The 25,667-nt window shown below is 53.8% G+C and overlaps 1 protein-coding gene across 2 annotated transcripts; it reads left to right on the plus strand.

The window, feature by feature from the left end:
- The first annotated feature begins 5,946 nt into the window (after window positions 1–5,946).
- On the plus strand, window positions 5,947–25,445 carry RNASET2 (ribonuclease T2). Of its 2 annotated transcripts, XM_028103265.2 has the most exons (10): window positions 5,947–6,052; window positions 6,295–6,464; window positions 8,371–8,431; window positions 10,098–10,153; window positions 11,462–11,519; window positions 14,317–14,384; window positions 17,879–17,992; window positions 21,011–21,056; window positions 22,750–22,824; window positions 25,012–25,445. In XM_028103265.2, exons 2-10 carry the CDS (start codon window positions 6,376–6,378, stop codon window positions 25,186–25,188), a joined length of 744 nt encoding a protein of 247 aa, XP_027959066.1. In that variant the 5' UTR covers window positions 5,947–6,052; window positions 6,295–6,375; the 3' UTR covers window positions 25,189–25,445. The 2 variants fall into 2 exon arrangements, with proteins under 2 accessions (XP_027959066.1, XP_027959067.1); XM_028103266.2 differs by lacking the exons at window positions 10,098–10,153; window positions 11,462–11,519.
- Window positions 25,446–25,667: the final 222 nt, after the last annotated feature.

Raw genomic sequence — 25,667 nt, forward strand, 5'->3', positions numbered from 1 at the left:
ACAGGCCTTCCCGGGCGTCCCTTTGCCTGGGCGAGCCTGCGCTTCCCTGCGGCCCTGCTGGTGGCCTCCTCACAGTGAGCGCCCTAGGACAGAGGGACAAAGCCACGGCGACCACATGGCCTCAGAAGCCACCCGGAGTCCCTTCTGCCGCCTGCTATCTGTCGGGGTCAGCAGTCCCATCCAGGTTCATGGGGACGAGGGGTCTCCATATTTCCATACAGGAGGGTAAGGTTCTGGAAGAGTCTCTGGGCTGGGAAGAATGCCAAGGCCACTTTTGAATACAAAGTGCCATCACATTTTAGTTAGATTTTGGTTTGTCTTCTGCTGTAAACGCTTAAAGATGGGAGAAGAGCAGAAAAAGCTATACGGGGGCGTTCCACATGGCAGTGGATCTGGGAGGGGACTTGGAAAGCTGAGGAGGGGTGGTGTCAAGGAGGGACAGGCTCCCTAAGAATGAGGAAGAGGGGCCGAGCAGAGAGTGCAGGGCTGGGCCCTAAGGCCAGGCCAGGAGGAGCCCTCTTTTCTCCCTCTACTCTGGGGGACGGAGGACACTTGCTCCTGTTTGCCCGAGTGGAGATTTTTTTAAATTGACTTGTAAACGCTTCTACATAAGGGAGAGCTACCATTATGGGACTCGTATTCAAAGACAGGGCAAGCTTCTGTGTTCGGGCAGCCTCCTGGACAATGCATAAGGGGCCCCTCGGGCCGGCGCACGCAGACTCAGTCTTTCAAGGGAGGACGTGACCCGTGGGTGGAATGAGCGCAGGGGGCTGGGTCCCCCCACCCCCAGGGGCTGATGGGCACATCCCCAGCCTCTAACGCCACACAGTGGGCAATGAAGACAGTTTTATCTACCCAATGGCTGGCTTTAGAGTGCACGCTCTTTCCAGGATGTTTGGGCATTCTCTCAGCTCCTAAAAACTGTAAGTCAGGACTAAATTTTGAGAATATCCACTACATGAACTGTTAATGCAATATTCAACTATTTTTCATAATGCAGAATATTTCTCTGAAGGAGAGCAGCTCAGTTAGGTAGGACCCCCTCAGAAGTCTACAGTAGATTGCTTACTTCTTTTAAGATAAATAATTGTTAAAAATAGCCCAAGTAAACAGTCTGTTCTAATATCTATATAGAAGTGTATATGAATGTGTGTGCGGGTGTGAGAACACGTTTGCATATATAGGTGAGTGAGCTCATCTTTTTTTCTGTTCCTTTTTCAGAGCTCTTCATTTATTTATTTCTTTAAGATTTTATTTATTTGACGGAGAGAGACACAGGGAGAGAGGGAACACAAGCAGGTGGAGCGGGAGAGGGAGAAGCAGGCTTCCCGCGGAGCAGGGAGCCCGATGCGGGGCTCGATCCCAGGACCCTGGGATCATGACCTGAGCCGAAGGCAGACGCTTAACGGTTGAGCCGCCCAGGTGCCCATTCAGAGCCTTTTATGAGAGCAGTCAGAAATATCATAAATAATAGGGGTAAACATTTGATAATAATTCGTTGACCTTGAAGTCTAAAATTTGTTATCAAAGAATAAAGTTAATACAGTTGATTCTTGAACAACATGGCTTGAACTGCTTGGGTCCACTTATATGTGGTTTTTTTTAATGGACGGTACAGTACTATAAATGTATTTTCTCTTCCTTATGATTTTCTTAATGGCATTTTCTTTTCTCTATTTCATTTTAAGTTTATAGTATATAATACATACAACATGCAAAATACATAGTAATCGACTGTTTATGTCACTGGTAAGGCATCTGGTCAACCCAGGCTATTAGTAGTTGAGGTTTTGGGGAGTCAAAAGTTATATGCAGATTTCTGACTGCACAGCTCTGTGCCCTTAACCCCTGAGTTGTCCAAGGGTCAGCTGTCTATTCTTTTATCTCACATTTCAGAATCTCAGGCTGTTTGATTTGATTTAGTCACTTTCTGTTCCAGAAAGTTTCTTCTTTGTGGTTCCAACTATTAAAGTGACATTTTCAAAAAACATTACCCCGAGAATCCCTCGTCTGACCTCCCTACTCCTCTCCCATCCCTGTTTTGTGGTAGTCACTGCCCAGAAGAAAGAGTTCCACAAAATTACCGCCACAGTAGCCACACCACATGGAGAGCTCACAAATATTGATACGATGAGAAGAGGAAGCTCAGGGGCGCCTGGGTGGCTCAGGTCGTGATGCTGGGGTTCTGGGATCAATCCCCACGTTGGGATCCCTGCTTGGCGGGGAGTCTGCTTCTCCCTCTCCCTCTGCCCTTCTCCCAGCTCCTGTGTGCATGCTCACTCTCTCTCAATCAAATAAATAAATAAAATCTTTTAAAAAAAGGAGAAAGATCAGAGTGAAAACATTTAGAAAGTGTCCTAACTTTCTCAGCATACAAATAATTTAGAATACAGAGGAGTTTTTAAAAGAAGATTCCCCTAACGGCGGCAAAGCTATTTAGAGCTTGAGAATCCCAAGCAGACACAGCAGAGATGGGGACCACATTCGTCCCTCACACCTTAAACACACAAGGTCTACAAGCAGCCCCCCCGAGCCAGGCTCAGGGCTAAGGCAGAATCTGCAGAGGAGATTTGACAGAGAGAGACACACCAGGAGCCCCTTGCTGTCCTTCCCTCCCAGCGGAGGGTCCAGAGTGTCTGCAGCAAGACAGGACGCAGCCCTGAGCTCCCACCTGCACCAGGCTCAGTGGGCTCCTGCTAAACCACCACTGACATCTCTTTTCATCATCCCAACGCTGTTAGAGGGGATTGCTTTCCTACTTTACAAATGAGGTCACCGAAGCTTATGGGAGCCAGCTAGTTCACCGAGTTTGCACAGGTAACAAGTGGGAAAACCTGAACTTACACCGGAGGACCTACCGTCGGAGCCCAGGCTCCTCACCACTGTCTGCCCTCTGCTCTAAAACAAGGCCCCTTGACCCAAAGCCCTTGTTCACCCTGAGCCTCCTGGCTTGGGTCAGGGCTGTTTGTTTGGAAGACACCCAGTAAACATGAGCTTTGAACCCAGTGGGCCAGAGTCCTCCCTCGGCTGGTCAGGACCCTGCAAGCTTCCAGAGTCTCTATCCTTGAGGACACGTGGATCTTGAGTATGTTTGAAAATCTTGCACCCTGACATTCGGTACACTCAATTGTTCCACAACTGAGTCCTCGTGTTTATTAGTGACATCTGACAAATCCCCCCCCCCAACAGATGCTCCTCGCCCACGTGGAGCTGTTCAGTGGAATTTGAGCTTCTCCGGAGCTTCCTGTTACTCCACCCCTTGCCCCCCAGGCTGCCCCTCTGTGGGAGCAGCATAGGGCCCTCCCATCCGGACCCCGCATGCTGTCCACACTGCTCACCCTTCACTTTCCCACCTGGGTTTGTTGAAGGTCCTATTTCTGCCTCCTCACCTATGATAGACCATATTACTCTTCCCAGCTGTTTGCTGTTGTTCCCCGTGTGTCCCAGACATTTGCCCTGTGACAGCAAGGCCCAGACTTGTAGGAGGAGGACACTTTCTACTCTATTAATGCCAATCCTGACCATGTCACTCTGTTTGGGCCAAAAAAACTTTAAGTGGAAGATCAGACATCAGACGCACAGGTTCAGAGCCACAGTGTGGTTCTGCCGCAGCTCAGCTGTTAGAATGGCAGGTGGCGGCTGTGGCTGTTCCTTCAGCCTGGGTCCCAGAGTGAAGAAGGCCAGGGGCTGCAGCTGCCCCTGACCTCCAGCCAGCATGGAGTGTGAGCAAAGGTCAACCTCAGTTGGGGTAGGTAGTGAGCCACCGAGGTTTGGGGACTGTTTGTCATTGCAGCATAACCTGGTAAAAGTGACTTGGGAATGAGAAACCAGAAGGAGCGAAATCGACAGGAAGCTGGTCAATAAAAGTATCTTAGTCTTCGAGGCATCAGCAATGACTTAAGGATGATCTGTTCATAGAAATGGCCATTGCCATCTGTCCCTGCCTCCTGTGCACCTGCTTCCGCACGAGCTGACTCCACTTCTTAAACCTCACACCCGGTCCCCGAATACGCTGTCTCGTGGGAGCTGTTAATACCACCCTCCGGTTCCTCCCGGTTCCTGCAAGCTGGATCCACCTCTGCTTGTCCCTGTGACACAGCCTTTACTCAGTGTCAAGGAAAAACCGAGTTTCTCCATGGAGGGAAAACCCCAGTTCTTCCCGTCTGTGGGTCCCTTCCCTGTGAGTCTCTCTTACTACTGCCGCAGAACACCCCACTTCTGGTCACCACATGTATGGGGGGTTTTCCTGGTAGCTGGTTCCTACAATTTCACTCAGTTCTGACACTACCTGGAATTAGCATCAGACCCCACAGGTAAGGGGTCAGTCTAGAGGGAAAAACAGACATTACAGGATAATCACACATTTTATTCAAACAGCGGTAAGTACTATGCAGACACCACCCAGGAGAGCATATTACCTGTGCACCTGATCCTTAGATGGTCCTGGATGACAAAGGACCCTGAGGAAGCTATGTCCTTACTCGGAAGGTAAATATGGTTGGCATTAACCAGGTTGGAAGGGTCTGGGGCGAGGACTGGTGGGAGCAGAGTTCCCTCGGTAGTGAATGGCTGGGGGACTGAACAGACCAGCATTGCTGTGGGAGCCAGGGCCTCTGGAACGGGTGTGCGCCCTGGGCCCGCACAAGAGACCCAGGCAGTGAAGGCTGGCAGGGCCGCAGGAAAACCAAGGGGCCAAGACATCCTTCGCAGTGGGGAGGTCTTGGGCAATCCATGAGGGTATAGTTTCTGAGGACCTGGAAGGAGGGACTGTGAAGGCCAGTGCAGTAGGTGGTGGAGGATGAAGGGAAGTGATTTTAGCGACTTCTTTGACAGATCTGCGCCCGCCCCTACCCCCCCCCCCCGACGCCCTTTGTTCTTAGGCCCAAGGACATTCGTTTGTTGCCACAGCTTTGCTTTTCCGTCGGACGGTCCTGAAAGCAGGCTGATGGCCCTCGGAGGGTAAGGGGGCAGCTTCAGCTGTGATATCCAGCTGTGCTCTCCAGTTTCTGTGAAGTGCGGCACACAGTAGGGACCGTGTGAATGGAGCAGAGCTGAACACAATTAGGTGGGCTAGTGGAGGGGCGTGCTTCGGGCTCTTGGAACTGAACACGCATGACCTCCATGAAGGTCACAGGCTGCCTCCCTAGCGGGCCCTGTGGCAGGAAGGGCAGGGAGTCCTGAGGGAACAGTCGCGCCCCAGCTCCTTTAAGACTTCAGCACGGCCCCAGAGGGCCACCTTCTCCGCGGCTGGACTTCGCTGAGGCCCTGGAAGCCCGGTCCTGAGCACACCTGTCATGGGCTCTGCGCAGAACGTCCCGGAGGCGGCCCTGCCCCGCGGGATCCCAGGCGATTCAACTCCGCGAGGAAGAGCCAGGGGACACAGAGGACATCCCAGAAGGCAGGCCCGGGACGGGGGCTGGGCTGAAAGAGAAGCCTCCTCAAGGAGCCAGGCAGGAGAAGGGCGAAGGGCGAAGAGCCAAGGGCCGGGATTAAGGGCGTGCCCGTCTACGGGGGCGTGTCCCGGCGGCTGGGCGTCAGGGGGTGTGTCTGCCGAGCCGGGGGCGTGCCCGTCTACGGGGGCGTGTCCCGGCGGCTGGGCGTCAGGGGGTGTGTCTGCCGAGCCGGGGGCGTGCCCGTCTACGGGGGCGTGTCCTGGTGGCGGGGCGTCACGGGCCGTGTCGGCCGGGATTAGGGGCGTGCCCGACTACGGGGGTGTGTCTGCCGGGCCGGGGGCGTGCCCGTCTACGGGGGCGTGTCCCGGCGGCTGGGCGTCAGGGGGTGTGTCTGCCGAGCCGGGGGCGTGCCCGTCTACGGGGGCGTGTCCTGGTGGCGGGGCGTCACGGGCCGTGTCGGCCGGGATTAGGGGCGTGCCCGACTACGGGGGTGTGTCTGCCGGGCCGGGGGCGTGCCCGTCTAGGGAGGCGTGTCCAGGGCCGGCCGCCCAGGGACGGAAACGCGCAGGTCCTGACTGTGGGCGGTGTCAACCGCGAGGTCGCGGTTGGGGTTGCGGTGCGGCATTGGCAGGGACGTGTGCACGCCTGGGGGGGCCCGGGTGAGGCGGGGGCCCTGGCCGGGACCCATTCGGGACGGCCGGTTTGGGGGGGCGCCGGGGCCCATTCGGGACGGCCGGTTTGGGGGGGCGCCGGGGCCCATTCGGGACGGCCGGTTTGGGGGGGCGCCGGGGCCCACCTGGGACGGCGGGCTGGGGGCCCCCTCGGGACGGCGGACGCCGTGAGGGTGGAGTCGGCCGCCGGCCGGTGGGAGGTGGGCTTCAGGAGTTCTGTACATTTTCAGGGAAGCGCAGGGCCTGGCGCCGGATACTTAAGAGCTGAGCGTTTGTGCACGTGAGCGTGTAGTCCTCGGGTGTGGGGCACGATGAAGCCTGCAGCCCCCCACAGCCTGCTCCTGAGCTCCCTCTGCCTGGCGCTGTGCTGCCTGGGCGGCGCGCGCGCGTCCCGGAGAAGGTGAGCCCGGGACCCCCTGGGAGTGGGTGGGGCGGCTCTGAGCTTCCGCAGGGGCCGGGGGCCTGGGGTCGGGTCGAGGCCCCGGCAGGTGCTCTGACACCCTCCGACATTGTAGACGCGCACTTTTGGGTTAGGTTCCAGTACAACGTCGGGGATATGGTGCTGGTTCCTCTTTTTAAGTTTCTTACGCTGGCTCTTCATCCCCCTGCCTTCCCCTTCCTCCTTTTCATTCAGTGGTGCAGCAGATCCCGGGTAAACAGGCGGGTTTGTGGAGGATTCTTGTTGCACCTCTGTAGAGGAAACCAAATTTTGAGCACCAGATTTTAATTTTTTCTTCTGTTTATTTTCGGTAATGATACCGTATTTAATAAAAGCTTTCGTACTTACATGGTAGGTGAGGGAAAAGGTGGGTTTTACTTTTTAATTGTCATTGCTGTTTTATCATCTACTTGAAAAGGTAACACTATATTTCAGCTTTCCCCAGAAAGCTTATTTTCTGAAAAAGAGCTACATTAATTAATGGATTAGTTTTTGCCGTCAGGTTAAGAGTGTATCATTGGAGAGGTAGTATGGGGTACTGGTTGAGTGCCAGCCTGGTTCATCCAGATGTGTGACCTTGGAGCTCCCTGTGTGGCTTTGCTCATCTGTCAAGTGGACATAACAACAGCACCTGCCTCCTAAGTAGGCAGCACCTGCCTCTCATGCTGCAGCTCATCATCTTTCTCTTTTATACTGAGTGCAACTTACAACTTTTAAGTTTGTGTAACATCTGAATTGTGATTCTGTACTTATTCAGCAGGACTCATCTCTTTACAGAAGCCAATGTGTGAGAACGTGGTCCTGTTTTACTTTTGAATCATTCCTTCTAAAATCTAATTTATCCTGAATTAAGTGTCTGTCTGAGGGAAGTCCCTTTGTGGCCGCTGACGTTTCCCATCTGTAGAGTGTTTTCACCAGCTCTCCTTCCTGCTTCGACCTATTTGCAGACATAGCTCCGCTCTGCCTCACCTGGAGGTCCTAGAGCCAGGGGATTTCAGGGCCTGTGGGTCATGAGGGGCACGGCCATGCTCCGGACCGAGTCTGAGGGAGCACTGTATCCGAGGGAGCACCGTGTCTGAGGGAGCACCGTGGGGCCAAGCTCCTGCACCTTCACACTGAGGGGTGTAGAGCACTGAGCAGCTCAAACTAGTTGAGGTCATGTTTTGTTGCCAAATGAACCACAAAAAAATTCAGGTTTGAAGGCCTTATGGGTTTCACAAATGTGGCTAAGGGATGATGATGCTTCTGCTTTTATACTCGTGACCAACCCTAGGAGGAAGGCACTTCAGGGCTCCTTCCCTCTGCTTCCTGGCCTCTGCCCCCACCTTTAGTGAGACCTTCCCGGGCTTTCTGGCCTAAAATTTCAGTTCCTGTCTCCACTGCTGACATGCCTGTCCTCTTGCTTACTTATATTCTTTGTCACTTGTCATTGTGGGGCACCATGTGTGTTCTCTTAGCTACCATGGCCCCTGTCTCCTTCCCTGGCATGTGTGCTTCAAGAGGGTAGGGACCGGGTCCCTCGCTCAGGACAGTGCCCCCGTCCGCGGTAGTGCCTGGGGACCGGGTCCCTCGCTCAGGACAGTGCCCCCGTCCACGGTAGTGCCTGGGGACCGGGTCCCTCGCTCAGGACAGTGCCCCCGTCCACGGTAGTGCCTGGGGACCGGGTCCCTCGCTCAGGACAGTGGCCCTGTCCCACGGTAGTGCCTGGGGACCCGGTCCCTCATTCACAGCGTTGCCCCATCCTGCAGTAGCGCCTGGCCCGTGACAATCACTCCGTGTTTGTTGAATGCATGATGGTGTAAATGGATGGATGAATTAATTTTTCTTTAAACAGTTCTTGAGACATAAGTTCCTTGTCTTTTAACAGTGGCAACCATGAGTGGAAAAAGCTGATTATGGTTCACCACTGGCCTGTAACGGTGTGCAAGGTGAGTTTTTCTGCCTCGACTGGCCCGTTCGTGCATAGTGGGTTTCTGTGCCCACGTTTGCCCTCGGGCTGGCCTGTCATTTGTAGCCTTGTCTCGCTTCTGCTGCGAGGCTTCTCTCTCTGGGTCAAGTTTCCTAAACTTCACACCTCATTGTCTCCTGCCTCTCGTGCTGCTGCTGTGCTCCAGTGTGAGGAGTGTCGGAGGGCGGAGAATGGAGCGTGGTGACCAGCCCTGAGTGTTGTTGGAGATCTAGCTCTCCACCCTGGCGGCGGGACATCGTGGGAGCCCTGGGTCCTGCGGGCCCGGCCGTGTGTGGAGAGCTCCTGTGTTGGGTGACACCGGAAGATCTGCCTCGGGGCAGGGAGCAAGGTCCTTTGGTGGCTGAGGCATTTCTGTGACAAAATGTGCGTGTGTTCCTGTGCAGTGAAATGCATTCCTACCTTGGGGCTTCACAAATGAGATTTTTAAAAAAAAGTCTTCTGCTAGGGAAGCGTCGTTGTTAGGGAATTGTTAGGGCACCGCAGGGTGCCCATGACAAGGGGTCCCGGTACTCTGGCCCTGGTGGCATCCCGGGCAGTGGGGCTGTCTCCGGGCTTGTTCCCCACCTGAGTGACATAAGTGTTACGGGGCGGTGGCTGGTGTGTCTTTCTCCATGGTCCTCAGTGCTCCGGGCACGTGCCGGGGACTGACAGGTACTTGCTGGTGATTTAGTGAAAGCTGCCCCTGGGTCCCAGTCACCCCTTAGAGGCTCATCTGAGACACTGGACGTGGGGCTGACAGAAGACCCCCCCCCCGCCCCGGCGTGGGTCCTGACCTTGCTCTTCACCAGTCGGGCACCTGCGGGAAATGGGCCCCCTGCTTTCCCGAGGGAGGAGCCCAGGGTGTCAGGAGAGGTGCAGGATACGCCCCCCGCCCCGATCCTGCACTTTGTCATTCTGCCTCTCTGCCCTCTCGGGTCTGTGGCAGGTATCTTTCATGCCCCCTTGTGCCAGTCTCCTAAACCAGAGCCTCCCTAATTTCCAGACCAACCTGGGGCAGAGCTGCCTCCCCACGGAAGGTGATCCCCACAGGAAAGCCTTGCAAATCTGCCCGGAGCCCCACTTGTTCCTCACCAGACACCCACACCCGCTTTTCATGGGTTTATTCCCCGCGGGGGCATCGGTCCCATAGCCGATACATTTCTTGATGGTTGTTTTGGAAGAACTCCCCAATTTAGCTAAACAGTTTGGAGGTCCCTAAAGAGTATGCTAGTGAGCTTTTATCTCCGTGAGTTTATCTTTATTGTCCTGTCCTCACCTTGGCGTTTTTGCTCCAGAGCACTCGCACTCACGTCCATATTCTGTAACGTCCACGCTTAACCGTATCACTAACGCATCCAGACCTGGCGCCTGAACCAGCTCATTGCACCGGTACTGTGAGCCCTCAAACATTTAGTTTTGATTACACGATAAGAAAATGCATGGGCAAATAGGTGTGTTTCCATCAGACTGACTTAATTTGAGAACACATAAAAAAAGGCAAAACTCAGTTTTTAATTGTGTTATGTAATCGAGGATTGGGCCGCTCCTTCCAGACGGAGCGCCCGCCCCCAGGTTGCTCCTCAGGGCTGGAAGCCGCAGTCAGTAAGCCGCGGAACAGTGATGTGCTGTCTGTCTTTTCTCTGCAGGAGGTTGAGAACGACTGCAGAGACCCTCCGGATTACTGGACCATCCACGGATTATGGCAAGCCCTAGTGCCGTTCACGCTTGAATAGGGAAAGACTAGCTAACCCAAAAGTAGATTGAGGCTGGTCCTAAGAGTTACACTCGTGATTTTTGTTAGTTTATTCAGTGGACCAAGTCCTTATTTTAAAATATCTTCGCAGGTTGTACAGTACCCTAATTTTGTTGTGGCTCAGTTCTGTTTGGTGGAACAGGGATGATGCAGCTTTTACATCTGCTGGTAGGGACTCTGGGTCCAGGCTGGGGTCACTAAATGTCACCCTGTCGTCTTATCCTTCTTTGGGGGCAATAAGTAGATACATAAAAATAAGTAAGCGCGTGTGCCTTGTACACGTGCATATATGTGTCTACATCGTACACAGATACCCGAGTTCATCGTTCAGGTTTTGCCTGCATTTTGTGTAGTTTATTCTTCCCTCTTTGTGCATGTATTTGTCGTGTTTCACTGTGCCCATGAGTCAGCCTGTCAAGGGGATGCCCTTGTCCAGCTGCTCCCGTGGGGGAGGGGCCCTCCTGGCCTTTGTCAGTACGTGCTTGTTCCTCAGGAATGGGGTTCTGTGAGCAGCAAATTAGACTGCGGCCCAGGGACCCGGCTCCGGCCCCTCCTTTGCCACAGACTCGTCAGCGGCCCTGCAGTCTCAGGGAGTGAGGCTTCCTCGGGTCGTGCTGAAGTTCCTGCCGCTTCACGTGTAGCTGGGAGGACGGTGCACAGTGTGCCCCCATCCCGGCAGGGGGCTGCGCTAGTTCCGGGGTGCTGGGCCAGCCTGTTGACACTGGAGACATGTTGGGGGTCTCGGAAGTAGATCCGGTGGCCTGGTGAACCCCGCTGCCTCTGAAGACCAGGAGTTGACACGTCCAGAATTAGACGTGGGGAAGTAGGGAGGGGATCCGTGCTGGGAAGAAGCCGTGCTAGCTGAGCCTGGGCCGTGGGCAGGCACTCTGAGCAGTGTCTGTAGGCTGCGTCATTGAGCCTCACCGTCCCGTAAAGACAGGGAGTTTCCCTGGGGCCCGTTGGCGTGGGGATTGGCAGCGGGCAGAGCCCTTGGGACCCGGCCTGACTCCCGAGCTCCCCCTACCGGCTTGTTTCCTTTGCTTCCGGGGCGAGAGTCATCGTGAGCCTTGCTCCTGGGCGCGTTCCTTGACCGCCCCTACCTGAGCGTTCTTTGTTAGGTGACTCACACAGCCTTAGCGTGTCTCTGCCTTTGCTCCCGCAGATGCTCCCACAGACGTTAATGGTAGTGCTTCCTCCCGCATTGGGAGCTCATCTCAACCAAGACTAATTGCTGTTGTTTTTCATTTTAATTTCAAGGCCTGATAAAGCAGAAGAATGTAATGGATCATGGCCCTTTAATTTAGAAGAGATTAAGGTAACACTGTTCATTATGTCGCCACTGCAGATGCTGCGCTCGGTTAACTTCTCAGAAGTGCACCCTCAACGGCATGCTTTCAAATGAGGAATCATAATCGTATTCACCAGGAATCAACCCCTGGCACTTTTTCTGGATTTATGAATCCCTAAAAGAATCCCACACATTAAATCCAAACTAACCTTTCTCCCCTGCCCGGGGCCCACACCACGAAAAGGGAACTGTGTGAAGTGACAGCAGACGAGGGTGAAGCCGACCCCGACTGCCCCCCGCCGGCCACGTTAGTCCCGGGTCCCCTGTGCCTCCTGGTCAGCATTTCTAGACCTCTCTGGCTTGGAGGACCGGCACAGGGTACCACACCTGTCCTTTCTGGCTGTAGGCGGGTGGGTTTCCAGGGAGGGCCTGTGAGCAGAAAGGGAGGGATGGGCCCTCCCAGCACAAAGGCCTGTGTTACTGAATAGCCCAGGGAGTGGCTTTTACCCGCAATGCTAGCAGATGTTCTCTTGAGACACTTTGTTGTACGTGTAACCAGTCATCTGTCAGGTAACGAGTACCTGGATTTACAGGGTAGGGCCTCCCTCCCTGAAAACATGAGATGGCATCAGGATTTGCTAGAATGGGGGTCCTTCCCATGAATATATGGCCCCCAAAAGGGCAAGGCAGGAAGTTCCAAACCCTTCACATGTTCTAGTCCACATGGTATTTTCTCCTCTTTCCTTCCTGTAAGGACCTTCACTGGCATGCACCCAGAGGCCTGAGTCTGAGGCCTGTCTGTAAGAATTATTAGCGCACCCCAAAGCCCGGTGATGTCTCGTTCCTCAGACCCACGTCCCCCTTCCCAGACTCACTGCAGCTTGCGTAATACCGCGGGGATGTTCCTGCTTAGAGCCTCGTGACCCGACAGTGGCATTACAGATTAATTGACAATGTGCTGGGTGCCTCTAGCATTCCCGCCAGAGAGGGAAAGAGCCCGGCTGCCGTGCTGGCTCGCATGAGAGCTGGTGTGGGGCATGGGCCAGGCCTGAAGAGCTGAGTAGGCAGAGGCCGTGGGAATGGAGAGCAAGAGGGGATCCCAGAAGTCGAGGGGACAAGGCTCGGTGACTAGCTGGGAGAGAAGCTTCCCGTGGGGCTCTGGGTATGGGCTTTGCTGGGGGTGTCCTCCTTCCTGACATGGGGGCACTGGCGGGGGAACCGGGCTTTGGCGGGTGTGTGGTTGACAGTCAGCTTTGCACATGTTGAGTTTGAAGTGCCCTGGAAACGTCCAGCTGGGTTACGTGTGTCTGTCACAGGAGCAGTCTGGGCTAGAGATGAACTTTGGGTGCGATCAGTACATAGGTGGTGTGAAGCGCATAGGTGTGAACGTGGGTGGCGTGGAGAAGCAGGGCCGAGCCTGGCGCAGAGATGGGGCGGGGTGGGGGGGGGTGGCGTGTGGCAAGCAGCCGGAGGAGGGGAGGGGAGGAGGGAAGCCAGGAGAGGGGGGATTCGGGAAGGGGCACTAACAGGGTTCGTAAAAGGAAGGCTGAAAATGCCCTTTCCTTTGAGCGGCCTGCTGGGCAAGGTGGGGAGGTGGCCGCAAGCCACTCTTCGCTCACAACACTGCTGGGTTACTTGCTGTGTCCCAGAAAGCCCAGCTGTAGTGTGGGTCCCCCACGAAAGTGGCCTACTCCCCCCTCCTCTAGGGCTGTTGGGAGCTGAGCCAGAGCGTGGGAGGTGCAAGACGGTGGGACACGGAATCAGTGAGGCAGACGGCTGCCCGGGAAGTTCGGCTGTGGGAGCGTGGGGGCAGGGCTCACCAGGCAGGGGACGCGCGGGGTGTCCGCTTGTCCGGTGGCTGGCGGGTAGCGGGGGGCGGTGGCAGATAGGGGGAAGCAAGGTTGCCCTGAGTTTGTTTGGACACTGTTTTGAGTGAACCTTATTTCTGCTCTAGTGGGTTTGTAGAAATTGAAAAGTAAACCTGAACGCTGTGCAATTTAGAGCAACTATCTGTAGAGCACAGCCCACCCAGCCCAGAGGAGCTCCTCTTGGGGGAAAGGAGAACCTGAGTTTTGTGGTGTGTGTTTTCATTAGTAGATGCTACTTTTTACAGCAGGCTCAGAAACCTAAAGCAGAAAAATTAAGTGGCAAGTGCAGAGTTCCCATGTATGTCCCCTGAACACACAGACCATGTCCGCTGTGGTTGACACCTTGCGTTCATGTGGGACGCTTGTCACGGAATGGGTACTTCATCGCTAGCAGACACTGTGCAGTTCCCAGTAGGCTCGCCCTGTCACAGTTTTACAGGTTTTGACAGCTACGTAATGACGTGCATCCCCCGTTATACCATATACAGAGGCGTCTCCCTGCCCTAAAATCCTTCGTTCTCCCACTACCCCTCCCCCCCCAGCCCCTCACACCACTGACCCTTCAATGTCTCTGTACTCTTGTCGTTTCCAGAGTAGCACACGTCGGGACTCACAGCCTTTTCACATTGGCATCTTCCACTCAGTGATGTGCATGGAAGGCTCTTCCGTGTTCTTTCATCACTTGATGGCTGGTTTCTCGTTAGAGCTAACATTCCCTTGTCTGGGTGAACCACCGTGTGCTTACCCACGCCCCTCTGCGTACTCCTATTTTCCAATGCACTTTCATGATTAGATTTCACTTTTATATATGTTGTAAGAAATCATTTTACTCACCTGACCGTTATTGCTTAACAGAGGACAGTTCGTATTTAATGTATTGGTTTATCAGATTTGCCTTCTAGGTTTTGAGTTGTTAGGTCCTACACAGATTTTTTTTTTTTTTTTTTTATGCACAGGACCTTCTGCCCAAAATGAAGATGTACTGGCCTGATGTGATCCATCCACTAAATCACAGCCATTTCTGGTGAGTGCAAGAGCGCGGCAGCCTCGGGCTGGGGGCGCAGGGACAGACCACGGGGCCGCCCTTCTGAGGCGCAGATGTGTGAACCACCTTTTATTTGGGATGCCATTTTCAGGGCCTTTCTCCAATAGATAAAAAATGTGAGCGAGGGGCGCCCGGGTGACTCAGTCAGTTGAGCATCTGACTCTTGATCTCAGCTTAGGTCTTGATATCAGGGTTGTGAGTTCGAGCCCCGCGTTGGGTTCTGTGCTGGGTATTTGAAAGAAAAAAAAAAGTGCAGGCAAGTGGAATTTATAGAGTTGCTCTTAATCCGCTATTTCATTCATCACTTTGTTTTAGACTCTCCTTTCCTGAGGTTTCATTAAGCCAAATACGTGGGTACCTAAGGGGCAGTCGCTTTGACGCAGGCAGGAGAGAATGTTTCTTAAAGACTTTGTGCTGTTGTCTCGAGATACATCAAGGAAGAAGAAGAGGCACTTCAGAAGATCGCGGTCCCGTGCTACGACTTAGGGAAGACAGGGTGAGGTCCCACCTGCGGCTCGATCCGCAGAAACATCTCTAAGTGTAGTGGGAGCTGAGCCAAGGAGAAAAATGCTGTGTTTAACTCAAGGTAGCTTTTTAAGTCATTGCTTTTGAAGAAGGTAAAATGAACCTTCCTTTTATTTACGTTATATTAACCAAAAATAATTATTGTCTCTGCCTCGCTCCAGTGTGGCAGTTTATAATTCACATTGCAATTATTCAGATTTTGTCCAAAATGATTAATTCAGTTTGGAAATATTTGTGTGTGGAACATCCAGGAAAGGAATTAAGTGTAGACGGAAGCTTTCTGAAACCATGGAGGGGCACTGGGTGCCTGTCCCCCGGGCTCCCTGGTGCTTAGGCCGACAAGTGTGGCAGAGGTGTGGCCCTGAGGTCTGCCGCCCCGGTCTCTTCAACAGGAGAAGCACTCAGAGTTAGGGAGAGGAATGGCCCGGGTCTCCGACACACGTTCCGCACAGCTGCATTCCAGAGAACGCTTTCCCAGAACTTGTCGCCCAACTGAGCTAGAGTGGGGGGGTAGGGGAACGCAGGGGAAACCGTCTACAGCACTTCACAGTGCGCGTAAAATGCCGAATCTGTGCAAAGTATGCCGAGTGTAGTTTCCACTTGTTCCGATGTGTTCCATGACACCATCAGTCAGATTGTTGCTGCCAGGTGACTTAACAATAAATCAACAAACACCCGTAAAGAAGGCGGTCCGAGCTGGTCCTTGAACATGTAACAGTGTGGGCAGAGTACACATGTGTTTGTGCTCTGTAAAGGCAAAATGATACTTTTTCAGGTTGGATAGTAAGAAGCACATCTAAAAACTTCTGTTGTCAACTCAGAGGTGACTGTCCCACTCTCCTTAGTATTTATGCTCCTGGAGCGCCCGAGTACAGGGCAGTCACCGTCACTGGCCCCCTGCGTGCGGCGTTGGGTCATGCTTCCCTGTTGCCCAAATTCCCTTTGCTGTGTGAGTTTCTAGAGGGTCCTAGAGGCACTCAGGCCCGTCCACCTCGGCTTCGTCGTTGGGGCTGGGGGTGGGGGAGGGCTCCTGTCCGAAAACTGTCCTCGTTTATCCCAAATAGGAAGCAAGTATGCAGAGTACATGGTCTTGGTCTTACTTTATGCTCGAGATAATTCTCTAAGATTAAATCTATTCATCAAATTTGCCACATTGAAAAATGCCATGGACAGAGCCCCCTGCGAAGTAGGATTTCTGTTCTTGATGCTTGTGCAAAGAAGAATGAGAGTTGAGCGAGGCCCAGTTTGGCGAGCAGCCTCACTGTGGGAGGTGTCCTGGGCCTCAACGTCCCAGAGGAGCCCCCACCTCTCATCCCAGAGGGCAGCCCCCGGGCCTGCTCGTGTGCCCTCCTGGCGGGCGACAGGGCCACAGGATGGGCACCTCTGCCCGGTAACTGACCATTTCGTGTTAAGTGCAAACTGTCCAATTCCAAGTGATGTGGGAGTCAACGTTGGATGTACGCTAACAATGCTCTAATAGATTCTGATCCTTAAGCTGAGCTTGATCCAAACGTAATAACAACTGACATTTATTGAATATGTCTTATGTGCGGGGAACGGCACGAAGCTCATGGCTCCGCCAGCACCCTGTATGACAGGTTCTAGAATGATTCCAGCTCCGCAGAAACGAGGGCGTCTGTAATTCGGGTTCCATTTTCATCTAGTCGGAAAGAAACTCCTTTTTCTACTCTGTGGAAATAATTCACCCCAGAAACCGTGGTAGATGAAGAAAGGTAGCTGTTCCCACGCCGTTTTCTTGGGCTGGAGCAACTTGTCATTTAACACTGGCCCTGTGGATGAGCTTTACCGACGCATCAGCGTCCATTCAGATCACACTTCTGTAAGACAGCGTAGGACGCCTTCATGAATGCCCCTTCCATGTTCCCACGTAATGATGGCTAACGTCCCACTCGACAGTGTCCGCGATTGTGAAGGCGGTGCACCCCACGTTGCTGGGGTGTTGGGGTGGCGCCGCAGTGCAGCCGGAGGGGCCCCGGCTGTAGAGTCCAGAGTGCCGTTCAGGTGCAGACTCTGGGACTTCCCGGCCGAGTGGCCTCAGCAGGGCGCCTCGCCAGCCCCTCTGCCTCAGTTTCCCCATTTCTAAGCCAGCAGTATTGTTGCCTTGCAGAAGAATGTGAAATTTCCTAGTTAACTGCAATAGAACATGGGGAATTGTTATCAACAATATTCTTCTCGAACCCATATTGCTGTTCGCGTGTTCTGTTGGAGTTCTGTCTGTGGGCGGACAAGGACACGGTCGTGGTGGGCAGAGGCGGAGATGGGGCGTGGGCCTGCGGCGTTCTCAGGAGGTAACACTGCTCCCTCTTCTCGGCTAGCTGCCTAGAAAGGACCGGTCGGGGGCGCCTGGGTGGCTCAGTCGTTGGGCGTCTGCCTTCAGCTCAGGTCATGGTCCCGGGGTCCTGGGATCGAGCCCCGCATCGGGCTCCCTGCTCGGCGGGAAGCCTGCTGCTCCCTCTCCCGCTCCCCCTGCTTGTGTTCCCTCTCTCACTGTGTCTCTCTATCAAATAAACAAAATAAAATCTTACAAAAATAAAAAATAAAATTAAAAAATAAAGAAAGGACCGGTTGGCGTCCCTGTGAAGCGGAACCCCCAGGCCCCGTGATGGCTGGGTGCCTGCCTGCGTGGGGGCGCTTTGTTTTTCCTCAGCCGGGGTTCGTGCTGAGTCACCGGAGTGAGTTGTCCCTGACTGCAGGGAGGGGCTGCAGGGAGATGAGCGCCCTCTGGAGACCGGACTCTGTCCCCTGGGGCCTCATTCCCTGGCGCAGGGGGCTCACGAGTCGGGCCCGTGGCACATAAGGAATCTTAGCCTCTTTATTCGTAAAAGAAACGACGTGCGTGCGAATATCCTGTCGTAGGTGTGAACTCTTCATTGTGAATCTATTCCATGACTTTTAACCGGAGATTGTTTATGAAAACACTCTCCCAGGAAGCACGAGTGGGAGAAGCACGGCACCTGTGCCGCCCAGGTAGACGCCCTCAACTCACAGAAGAAATACTTCGGTGGAAGCCTGGACCTGTACCAGGGGCTGGCGCTGAACAGGTAGGGGGCCCCCCGGGGCCTGGCCCTCAGGGCGCGGAACCGTCCTGAGGAATCCTACCATCTCCCACCCAGCCTTGCAGGTCAGTCTGGGCCGTGGTCACGTCGAGCAGCGTCGGAGACGTAGGGCCCCGTCTGGGCTCGGACGTCGTCGGCCGGTGAGTTGGCCGGAGGAAACAAGACTGACCAGGGCACGCGTCTTTCAGCCGGGATTTCTGACGAAGGGCTATTGCATTAACACGGCAGGTTTTGTAAAGACCGTGCATCACTAAGTGTTCGGTTCTCTGCTCTAGTGTTTCTGGAACAAGCAGGAGGAGGTAGTAGGCAGGGGTCCTCAGAGCCTAGAAATTACCCAGACCCAGAACTCGTAAAAACCCCCTCCGATGGCCCTGCTGAGGGCCAGGGCCCCACCTGCTCATCCTGCCCGGCCCGGGGCCGAGAGCTGGGGGTGAGGCTGGCCGTCCACTGTCTGAGCATTTCTGGTGACCAGGTGTGCGGGGAATTCTTGCTTTTCTTCATTTAAGTGGTCACATGATAAACCTGTGACCTCGTTTTAAAGACCAGGACAGGAAATTAGATAGTTTGCTTTAGTTAGAAGAAGCCAGAATCCTACTGAGCGCCTTTGCTATTCACCTGTGTTTAAGCTTGTGAACCACATCTGCTCAGAAGATGCGTAGGCCCGCAGCCGTTCTCTGCACATGCGCTCTACTCGCCCGGCGCACAGAGGCACAGCCGGTCCCCTGTGTCACTGGGATCTGGGTGGGGAGGGGCGAGCGCCCCGGGGGGAGAACAAGACTGCCTGCGCTACGCCCTGCAAAGGAGTCCTCAGAGCCACGTGTGCCTGGGATCCTGCGCCTGCCACTGGCCCGTTGTGCCCTGTGTCGTTTCTACGTCTCCGTGCCGGAAGATGGCCGGAGGGGTCCCCGCAGGGTCCCACGCCTTCCTGCTCTCGGACCCGCAGGACTGAGGACCACCGCTCGGGCGTACACACCAGCCATGCGTCCCGGCTCCCGCGTGCTGGGCTTCTCTGCAGGCTCTTCTCGTAGCAAGAGCAAGACCTTTGGGAACATTTCCTCACCCCAAAAGTGCAGGTGATACCCAGGGCAGACATCCTCGTGAGGGTTACCTGGGAGAGTTTCCGCGGTGCAGACCGGCAGAGCGGGGTCCGCTCGCGAGCCGTCTGCAGAGAGGAGGCTGCCCCAGGTTTTCCTGACGCCTGAGCAGCGCGAGGTCCGGCTCACTGCCCAAGCCCAGTTCTGCTCAGTCAGGAAAAGGGCAGTGAATGGGGACTGCTGAAAGGCTTAATGTAAAACATCTAAATAATTCGTCCTTTCATCCAGCAACTATTAAGTACCTCCTGTTTACACTTTCCGAATCTCTGTAGCTTTCCGTGTGCACACACGTGTGCAGGATCCCCAGTCCTGGGGTCGCTGCAGCGTCGGCCAGGCCCTCACCACTGCTGGGGGCGCCTGCTTATTCCTCCTGCAGAAACGTGCACTCGGGGCCTGCTGAACACAACGCTCTGCGGGGAGATGAGGTCTGTCAGACTTCATGGGAGCAGAGTTGTAGAGAAAGTATATTCTTTCCCCGTTCCTCCAAGGAAAATCTAAAAATCTCAGTACTCACAAAACACAAGGGATCTTGTATTTTTCTCTATATTATAAACCCTTACCACAGATTATCTTTTTCTCAGAGGGAAGCCTGTCATGTTATCATAAACTAGCAGTGTTTTATTCACTTTGTAATATGAAGGTAGCAAACCTGAAAAATGCAAAGTGTCGTGAACCAGGGATCTTAGATAACCCACAGACACGGGCCAGGAAATTAATGCCAATCTAATCTTAACGCCATAGAAAACATTATATAGACTAATCTGGGCTGAATGCCAGGCTTCCCCAAATATTTCTCTCTCTCTGCCTCACTTCCTTGGTGACCTGACTCGGGCTCTTCAGCAACACTGCCCAGTAGAAAAATAATGCAAACCACACATGTAACTTAAAATTTTCTAGTACCGCATTAAAAAGAGCAAAAAGAAACCAGTGAAATTGATTTTATATTATTTAACTCAATGTATCCAAAATACTGCAACTTGAAATAAATATTTAAAATTTGCGAAGTTTTCCATTTCTGGAGCCAGAGCTTTTGAAATCTGGTGTTTACACTGCGCAGATAGCATGAGGACAGGCCGTGGGCACATTTATTTCTAGGCTCCAAGGACCCTTGCCGACCACCTCCTCCCGCCTAGGCCCGGAGCGCTACAGCAGAGACCCAGACACTTGGTGGTGTGCTGTCTTTACAAACACTGTCTTGTTAACACTATATATGCTGTTGCCAGAAATCACGGCTGGAGGAGGCGTGCCCTGGTCAGTCTGGTTTTCCTCGGGCAGACTCATCTGACGATGTCCTTGTCCAGAGAGGCAGCGCGGGTCTTACGTCTGCTCTGGGCGGTCATAGCCCGGATAATCCAGGGAGACGTGATGGAGGCTCAAGTGTTGTTTCGGGACTGTTAAATCTGAGAATTGTTTATATTGTGCTCCATCATTTAATAGGTAAATTAGTCATATGGTATTTTGATGGGATAGCTGGTCAAAACCATATGCTTTAGGAAATGATTCAAGTCTGTGGGTGTTGAATGTATTTAAAGATTTGACCAAGTGTGGTTTTCTAGGATGAGCCTAGAATCCAAAATCAGTTGCTAACTATCTTTTGAAGCAGGCTTGGCAAATAGGTGGTAATGTGTGTGCCAACTCCAGTGGGTACGGGCCGTCTGGCCACTGTCGAGAACCGTCCGGGTGCTGAGAGAGAGATCCGCAGTGGGTGTGCTGTGGGGAGGGGTCGTCAGGGAAGCCCGAGTCCCATTTATGTGCTGTCCTTGCTCACAGATTTATTGCCCAAAGCAATAGAAAATAAGTGCTTTCTTTTAAGAGTGTCTTCATTTTTATTAGGAAATATGTTTTAAAAGAACAAGAAAGGAAAATGTATGTTATTATACAGCTAATTTTTTTTTAATTTAAATTTTAGCATGCTCCAAAAATTGGGAATAAAGCCATCTATCAATTACTACCAGGTAAGTCTTGCTTTCAGCTTCGTAACTGAATGTGTGTCTGCCACCTGAGGACACCTAGCATCCACCCACCCACGGTAGAGTGTCTGCAGCCCGAGCACCGCACTTGGGTTTTAAAGTGACTCGAACAAGCCCTCTCCTATTTGACTATTATGTTTCCAAGTAGGCTTTATTTATATCTTGTTTCCCAGTGCACACTGAGTGTGATCTGAAAGCTGCGTAAACCTTGAAGCCTAGGTTCATGGTCCCTTGGTGAGAAGCGTGTTCCAGGCTCGCACAGGGCAGGGGAGTAAGTGGTTTGAAAAGCACATTCCGTTTTATAATATTTTGTTTGAGGAAGAAGCCTAAGATTTTTGTTTTGTTTTGTTTTCATGATAAAACTACAGAAATTTATTTTTTTTAATTTTTTAATTTTATTTTTTTTAAAGATTTTATTTATTTATTTGAGAGAGGGAGAGTGAGAGACAGAGAGCACGAGAGGGAAGAGGGTCAGAGGGAGGAGCAGACTCCCCGCTGAGCGGGGAGCCCGATGCGGGACTCGATCCCGGGACCCCAGGATCATGACCTGAGCCGAAGGCAGTCGCTGAACCAACTGAGCCACCCAGGCGCCCAAAACTACAGAAATTTAAACAGACCAGATCTTACTGTCTGGTAAGCATATGCAAACTGTTTTCCACCCAGGATAGCCTGTTTTCATAAAGGGAGTCTTACTGGCTCACGGCCCGGCGGGTTCCTTTACCGTCCCCCGTGGTCACACTCCGTGGGCAGGTGTCCCACGGAAAGACACGTGAGTGACCCTCGGAGCCTGAAGTACTTCCTGTGGCCCTTCGCACAGTAAGCTTGCTGACTCCTGCGTTAAGAGAACCTGATGTGTTCTCTATATAAGCCGATTTAATCTCCTGGGATTCAAAAAGAATTAAAGGTACTGATTTTAGCAATCCCTGGTTTCCCGTCTCCCGGCTGCACACCGAGCTCTCATTTAGGTCTCCTGACTATGAAATCGGTCGGCATTTCTGCTGTGCTCCCTGGCATCTGTGCTCCACCCTGTAGCCGGTTTCCGCTTGACCTTGATCAGATCTTGATCTTCTGCTTGATGTCCGGCCTGCAGCGAGAGTGGGGCTGGGAGGGAACAGCGACCTTGGGGAGACAGTGTCAGCTGCCCCAGGAGAGAGAGGGTTTGCAGGGCCCCCTCGGCCCTCGGGGTTCATGTTCAAGCGGGTAGGGGGACTATGTTTACATTTTTGCCCAGAATGTGCCTATCAGAGAACGGATTTCAATGACAGTAAAAGCACCAAGGACAACTAATGTCTTGAGCTCCCTGTCTGTGCTGCAGGCACTTTGTTAGGTTCAGAAGCAGCAAGATGTGAGCTCAGACAGGAGTCCTGGCCCGTGAAAGTTGGTCTGATCTATTGCACGCAGCCCCTAGGTTCTGGGTGTGGACAGAAGCTCAGGGCAGGGGGGAGAGTGGAGACTGTGGCGCACATGTGGGGGCCACTGTGGTCTGAGGGTGGAGCCCAGGTGGCTGACAGCCTGTCCCCGGGGTCTTGTCTGCGAGCCCAGAGTGCCCGGAGGACTGTGCCCTGTGGTCAGCTGTGCGTGTTTGTGCACGTGGAAGCCGGAGTGTCCCGTGTGCATGGGGTGGAGCCCTTACACCGCCTCTGTCCAAGTATTTCTAATGCATTTTATTTCATTTCAGATTTCAGATATTAAAGACGCCCTTGCTGGCATATACGGAGTCATACCTAAAGTCCAGTGTCTGCCACCAAAACAGGTCAGAGGTGCTGTGCTATGTTTTGTTGCTCTTTCTGTCTTTATCGAGAAGACAGGTTCAACGTAGTCAGCATCTGTGTGCTCACCATAGAGTTCCCAGGGGCAGAGATGTGTGTGTGTGCATGTGTGTGGGAGTGTGTGCATACAGGTAATGCTGTGTGCACTTTAAAAATCGCAGATGGTTAGACACGGATTCGAAGGGACACATGCGCCCCTGTGTTTACAGCGGTATCATCTACAATAGCCAAACTGTGGAAGCAGCCCAGGTGTCCATCGACTAATGCATGGATAAAGATGTGTATACACAGTGGAATATTACTCAGCCATAAAAAAGAATGAGATCTTGTCATTTGCAACGATGTGGATGGAGCTAGAGACTATGATGCTAATCAAAATAAGGCAGTCAGAGAAAGACAAATACCATGTGATTTCACTCCTGTGTGGAATTTAAGAAACAAACAAACAGACAAGCAAAGGAAAAACAGAGAAACCAAGAGAGAGACTCTTGACTCTAGAGAACACGCTGCTGGTCACCAGAGGGGGTGGGGGTGGGGGATGGGGAACAGGTGATGGGGGTGAAGGAGGGCACTTGTGATGAGCACCAGCTGTCGGATGGAAGTGCTGAATCGCTGTATTGCACACCGAAACATACATGACACTGTATGTTAACTGTACTGGAGTCAAAAAAAATTACACACCCACACACCCCACACACACCCACACACACCCACACACACACCCCACACACACACATCCCCACACACACCCACACACACCCCCACACACACCCCACACACACCCCCACACACCCCCCCACACACACCCCACACACACATCCCCACACACACCCCACACACCCACACACCCACCCCCCCACACACCCACACACACACCCCACACACACCCACACCCACACCCACACCCACACACACACCCCCCACACACACCCCCCCCACACACACACCCCACACACACACCCCACACACACCCACACACACCCCCCACACACCCACACACACACACCCACACACACACCCCACACACACCCACACACACACCCCCCACACACACCCCCCACACACACCCACACACACACACACCCCCCCCACACACCCCACACACACCCACACACCCCCCCACACACACACCCCACACACACCCACACCCCACACACACCCACACACACACCCCACACACACCCCACACACACACCCCACACACCCACCCCCCCACACACTCACACACCCACACACACACACCCCCCACACACACCCCCCACACACACCCCCCACACACACCCCCACACACACACCCCACACACACACACCCCACACACACCCACACACACCCCACACACACCCACACACACCCCACACACCCACCCACCCACACACACCCCACACACGCCCACCCACACACACCCCACACACACCCACACCCCCCCACACCCCCCCACACACACACACCCAACACCCCCACACACACCCCCACCCCACACACACACCCCACACACACCCACACACACCCACCCCACACACACCCACACCCCCACACACCCACACACACCCACACACCCCCCCACACACACACCCACACACACCCACACACCCACACACACTGCTCTTCGATGCCGTGCTCGAATAGGGTTTGTTTTCTCGAGACTTCCCCACAACAAGAGCACACGTGCTCCGGCAGGGACAGTGAAGGAGGCGGGTGTACGAAACGTTTCTGAGTTAGAGATTTTCTCAGGCTTTCCGTTATTAGTCTCATTCATTTTAACCGTAGATACTTGTCTAGTGGATACAGGGACTGTAGTTTCTTTTGGCAGCTTCGATAAAGACTTAAATTCTTTGAGCAGTAGGGTCCTTTGACCCGTTTATTCTACAAAACCACGTCTCCCAACGCCATGATGCCTATGCTGTGTGCACAGAGGTGCACGTTCCTCAGGTTCAAGCGGTGTCCCCTCCCACGAGGCCACCAGGCTGGCACGGGGGACATCTGGCTGGTGACCGGGCGGCAAGCCCTGCGGCCCCCCCGCTGGTCGCTGCTGGACAGAGTGGGGGGCCCCCACTCGTTGCTGGCCCCTGGAGTCCCCCCTTGTCTCTTCAGATTCAGAGACTTGATGACCACAGAACAGGTGATCCTCCGAGATCCAAATTCTCAGACGTCCCTCATGTTCTGTGTTTAGGGTGAGGAGGTGCAGACGATTGGTCAGATCGAACTGTGCTTCACCAAGGAGCTGCGGCTACGGAACTGCACGGAGCCGGGGGAGCCCGGGGGGGCCGGGGGGGCCGGGGGCCCGGGGCTGCAGGTCTGCGAGGACGGCCCGGCCTTCTACCCCCCGCCCCAGCAGACCGCTCCCTGACGCCCACAGGCCACGGGGATGTTGTTTTGAAAAGCTGGAGAGATGCACAAACCGCTGCCTGTCAGAAAGCGGCTGCCAAGTGGAACGGTGCGTTTGCGAGTGTCTTTCCTGCAGGGCTGTTCTGATTTGGTTTCCCTTCACGCCGGGGCGCTGACGCTGTACCTGTAAATCTGGGCTGAGTACGGGTGCGCGGGAGAGAGGAAGCCTCCCACGCCTCGGGAGAGGCTTTGTCGTTGGAATAAAGGGTACAGATTTTCTTTCTTTCTTCTTTATTATACTCTTTGGCGTCCTGGGCTCGGCAGGCCCCCTTGGAGGTGGGCACACAGTGGGGATTCCGAGCAGGCGGCCTCCTTGGCGTGGGGGGTCGCGCGGGGCCTGTTCTCAGGCTGGGATCAGGCCAGCGGTGGGTGGGCGTCTCACCTCCTAGCTCGGAACATGTTCACCCGCGTTCCCTCGGTGGCCTGGCGCGGGCAGGCGAG

This window comes from Eumetopias jubatus, unplaced genomic scaffold (assembly GCF_037043125.1).
Source record: "Eumetopias jubatus isolate StellerSeaLion01/CBP00866 unplaced genomic scaffold, mEumJub1_p1.0 scaffold_6, whole genome shotgun sequence".
In the NCBI taxonomy this organism is placed as follows: Eukaryota; Metazoa; Chordata; class Mammalia; order Carnivora; family Otariidae; genus Eumetopias; species Eumetopias jubatus.

Bases quoted from the DNA above. Each gene is read 5' to 3' on its own strand.
- RNASET2 (XM_028103265.2), top strand. From the start codon at position 6,376: ATGAAGCCTGCAGCCCCCCACAGCCTGCTCCTGAGCTCCCTCTGCCTG. The intron at 6,465-8,370 runs GTGAGCCCGGGA...GTCTTTTAACAG, and splicing joins GCGCGCGCGTCCCGGAGAAG to TGGCAACCATGAGTGGAAAA. The intron at 14,385-17,878 runs GTGAGTGCAAGA...ACACTCTCCCAG, and splicing joins CTAAATCACAGCCATTTCTG to GAAGCACGAGTGGGAGAAGC.